The sequence below is a fragment of the Arachis ipaensis genome, chromosome B06, assembly GCF_000816755.2.
Source record: "Arachis ipaensis cultivar K30076 chromosome B06, Araip1.1, whole genome shotgun sequence".
In the NCBI taxonomy this organism is placed as follows: Eukaryota; Viridiplantae; Streptophyta; class Magnoliopsida; order Fabales; family Fabaceae; genus Arachis; species Arachis ipaensis.
In genome coordinates, this window is record NC_029790.2 from 88,829,059 (window position 1) to 88,833,136 (window position 4,078).

Below are 4,078 nucleotides of genomic sequence, written 5' to 3' on the forward strand. Positions count from 1 at the left end.
TATTTTTCTATAAAATTAATAGTTGAAAGCTATTACATAATAATTTATTCAAAATTTTAAGAGAAAAGGACAAATAGGTCCCTGATTTTTTGTCTCGCGGATATTTTTGTCCCTAACCATTGAAAAATACTTTTAAGTCCCTGACTTTCACAAAACTTAGACGGATCAGTCCTCTGTCCAAATGCCTCCGTCAGGGACTGATCCGTTCAAATTTTATGAAGGTCAAGAACTTAAAAGTATTTTTCAATGGTTAGAGACGAAAATGTCCGCGGGACAAAAGGTCAGTGACCTATTTGTCCTTTTCTCAAATTTTAAATATATCAAATTTGGAAAAATTAATACTTACATGTAATTAATAGTTATTTTAGATAATTTGATATATTTAAAATTTTGAATAAATTATTATGTAATGGCTTTCAACTATTAATTTTATAGGAAAATAACTACATATAAGTATTTATTTTTTTAGTTTTAGGTAATACTTTAAAAAAATATTAAACTGACTAGATAAAAGAAACAAATCGAATATATATTACACATTTAAGATATTAATGTTTTTGTTTTTAAAATAATTTTTCAAGAGCAATAACTACATTGGAAAAAAATTGAAAGCGGACGAAATTATAAAACAAAACAAAAAAAAATTAAAATAATTGATAACAAAAAGCTACGAAGGTATATTTTTTTAATATATTCTAATCTTTTTATTTTCAAATAACAAAAACAGTTTTTTTGCATTACATTTTCCTTTTTGCCATCAATAATTTATGGCACTTACTACACTCAACATTTCCTTTAAATGTATGATGAATAAATTCTTTGTCATATGTCATCTATTGAAAGGCTAATCAACCTTTTGGCCATGTTTAGCCATCTATTATTAAGCCACCAGAGACCTCACCACATATATATATATATATATAAAAGAAATTGTTTGAGCTGGCCTTATTTTGATAAAGCCTATTTGTATCTCAATTTTATATATATTTACCATCTTCATTCAAAAAGAGTGATAAGCGATCAATATTCCTCCATCATCAGTGGAAAACGATGCTAAACAGCTTCTTCGGATTCATTTAAATTCTTTTTCTTCCGTATTAATGTTTTATTACAAAGTTATTTATTATTATCCTAAAACTGCTACGCTATCAAAAAGAAGAGCATGATTGGGCGTAACTAACTAATATTACATTAAGAAATATGCCAGTGTCATTGTCATATGCATTGTGGCAAAGAATGTGCATGGTTGATTGTAATAAATACATGTATGTATAAATAATATATGTAAGGATAAATAATGATGTATGTACATATGTGCAATTGAGAAAAGGGAACGACTGATACGTATATATATATATATATATATCGAAATGAAAAAGTATAGGGCTAGCTAGCAACTTTTGTATTTTATGATCAACACTTAACTATTAATAGAAAAGTTATGATCTTTTATTATTGGATGTAATTTCATATCATTAAAAAATATTATTAATAACTAATTGATGATTACAAAACACAAAAGTTATTGTTACCTAACATTCTTCTATAAAAATTAAAGCATACATAGCATGTCAGAAAAGTTTAATTTATCAAGTATAGTTGCTACAAAAAATATATTTTAATTTAAAGTTAACTTTAATAAATTATATTTGAAAAAAGACTTCATATCAAATACAATTCAGGAACTTTTTTTTTTTTCCCTCAAGAAAGAAAAATTAGAGAGAAGAGAGAAACTGAAAAGGCAAGTAGCTAGTAAGAAGAAGCGTGAAAATGGATGAAGAAAGAACATACAACACCAATAATAGGTAAATAGGTAATAATAGAGTGGGTTTGTGAGATACATGGATGGATTATTATGCCTATGGCTGGCAGGTCTTGCCAGCTTCAATAAGAATAGCCTTCATGTTGTTAACAAGGTCTTGCATCTGCTCCCTGGAGTGCAATGGCGCAGGGTACACGCACACACAATCCAAGCCTCCATCTCTAATGGTATCAAAGATCCCCATGGAGGGGCCCACACCATGCACCGAAGCACACCCCATGTAGTCCTCCACCCCAACATGGCGCTGCATCTCGGTGCTGTCATCCACCACCGCGTCCTCGAACACCGACATGATGGAGGTTCTAAGAGCTGAAGATGAGGTTAGGCTGGGGTTGTCTATGGCCTTGCACATGAGGAAGTTCGTGTCAGCCATGTCTGTGAAGTGCTTCTTGTTGTTCTTGGAGGTTGCAAATGCTCCATATGTCTTCTTCGCCAGCTCCCATAGACTTTCCCCTCCTTTCATCACGTGGTTGTTGATAATGGCCGAGTTATAAAACCCTGCAACACTTTTCTCCTCAGCACCCAAACTATTAATAACTCTAGATTAATTGAATGCATTCTGTTATATACTTATAATAATATCTTCACTCCTTTAAGATATTTTTATTTTTAGCTTTCGATGTTTTTTTAATTTTTAAAACTTTAAGAAAAATTTTATCAAACAGCATTTTTATTCTTTTTCTGATACAACATTTGTTAGTAGCACTTAGCACGTGAGCATGTGACATAGGAAATTAGGAACAACATACTTTCGTGATATAAATGCTTCGAACATGGTTTTTGGTTTAATACACCAAATTGGTATTAAACGGCTAAGTGTTGTTATGTTTATCTAATCTCATGTGTATTATTTCGTACAAAATGCTATTTTGTTTTATATAAATATATGTTATTTAACTTATTTTTAATATATATTTTAAATTATTAATTACTTTTAATGTCAAATTTTGATATACACTTAATATAACTTAATATAACTGTATTTTGTATTCTATATATGTCTCTCTCTTTTTATCACTTCTAAGTTTTATTTTTATAAAAAAAAGTTTCTATTGCATACTAATTATGATTTAAAAATTAAAATCGGAAGAAAAGTGTTACAAAAAGGGGTATATATATATACACATAACTTTTCATTGTGTTAAAGTGAGAAAAAATAACATCAAAATTGTGATGATGGCTTGGTATCCAAATTGGTCCGATCCCGTCTAATTGAATGGATGGCATCAATAGGAGACAGACACTATAGCCTACTTGGGTACTTTGCATAGCCTTGAACATAAATAGAGCATTTATGTTGATGTGGCGTCAATAATGCAGCTCTGAACTTTCAAATGCTGCCAAACGGCACCTCGCTCACAATTTATGAATAGTCTATTACTATTTACTACTAAGAACGAGCAGCAGGTAATCCCTGCCAATACACAACTACCTATTTTTTGCAAGTGACACAGCAATTACCAAATAGGACGTTGGAAAATGACAAAAGCTCATCAATTAGTTCCATCTAAAATAGCCTTCAATAAATTGGTGATTGATAAGGAAATCAACCTGTCTGAAATTTTTGTGCAAATATTGGAGAACAACTCATTTATTTCGGGTTTGAAATTCTTACAACTACATACACAGATATTCTAGTAGCTATGATGTGATATATATTACTAGCCGTGGTCTCATGAATTAATTTCACAAAATAAAAAATATTTTGTTTACAAATATTCTAACGAGATTTTTTTAAGATTTAGAAATGAAAAATTATTACAACAAATATGAGATTTTGAAGTTTACAATGACATTAAATACATAAAAAAAATTTTGTTAGAACAGTAATTGGCAATTGTTTTCTTTTATATTCTTAATAAATATTTTTATTGGTAATACTAGAAAAAAAAGGACAAAATTTATCTTTTGAGAAATATTTTTTAAAGCTTGCTATTTGGCTCACAGTTTCACACTGTGCACAAATCCATCACAAAAGAATAAAGATACAAATATGACCGGTATTGGATGAATTCCATCAATTTGCTGAAACTGTGAATAAACAGTGTGAAATAAATTTAAGAGACACTCATAAACTGTAAAATTTTGTTTGTACAGTTTAGTATTTAATATTTGTTGAGCTGTATATATTTTTTTAATCTATACCTAATTAAAAAGGAGACTAATTAAAAGTACTCAAATTTTAGTAGTTCATTATCTGTTCTTTGTCTCTTACCTAAGCTTTGTTCATGTGTACCAATTATTTTTATAAGGAGG

The 4,078-nt window shown here is 29.4% G+C and overlaps 1 protein-coding gene across 1 annotated transcript in view; it reads right to left on the reverse strand.

Moving 5' to 3' along the window:
* The window catches only part of LOC107648274, a 4,094-nt gene continuing 1,715 nt past the window's right edge, over positions 1,700 to 4,078 (reverse strand). Inside the window, exon 3 of the mRNA XM_016352207.2 lies at positions 1,700 to 2,320. Within this exon, the coding sequence (XP_016207693.1) occupies positions 1,860 to 2,320 (461 nt within the window). The 3' untranslated portion in view covers positions 1,700 to 1,859. The remainder of the gene's footprint in view (positions 2,321 to 4,078) is intronic.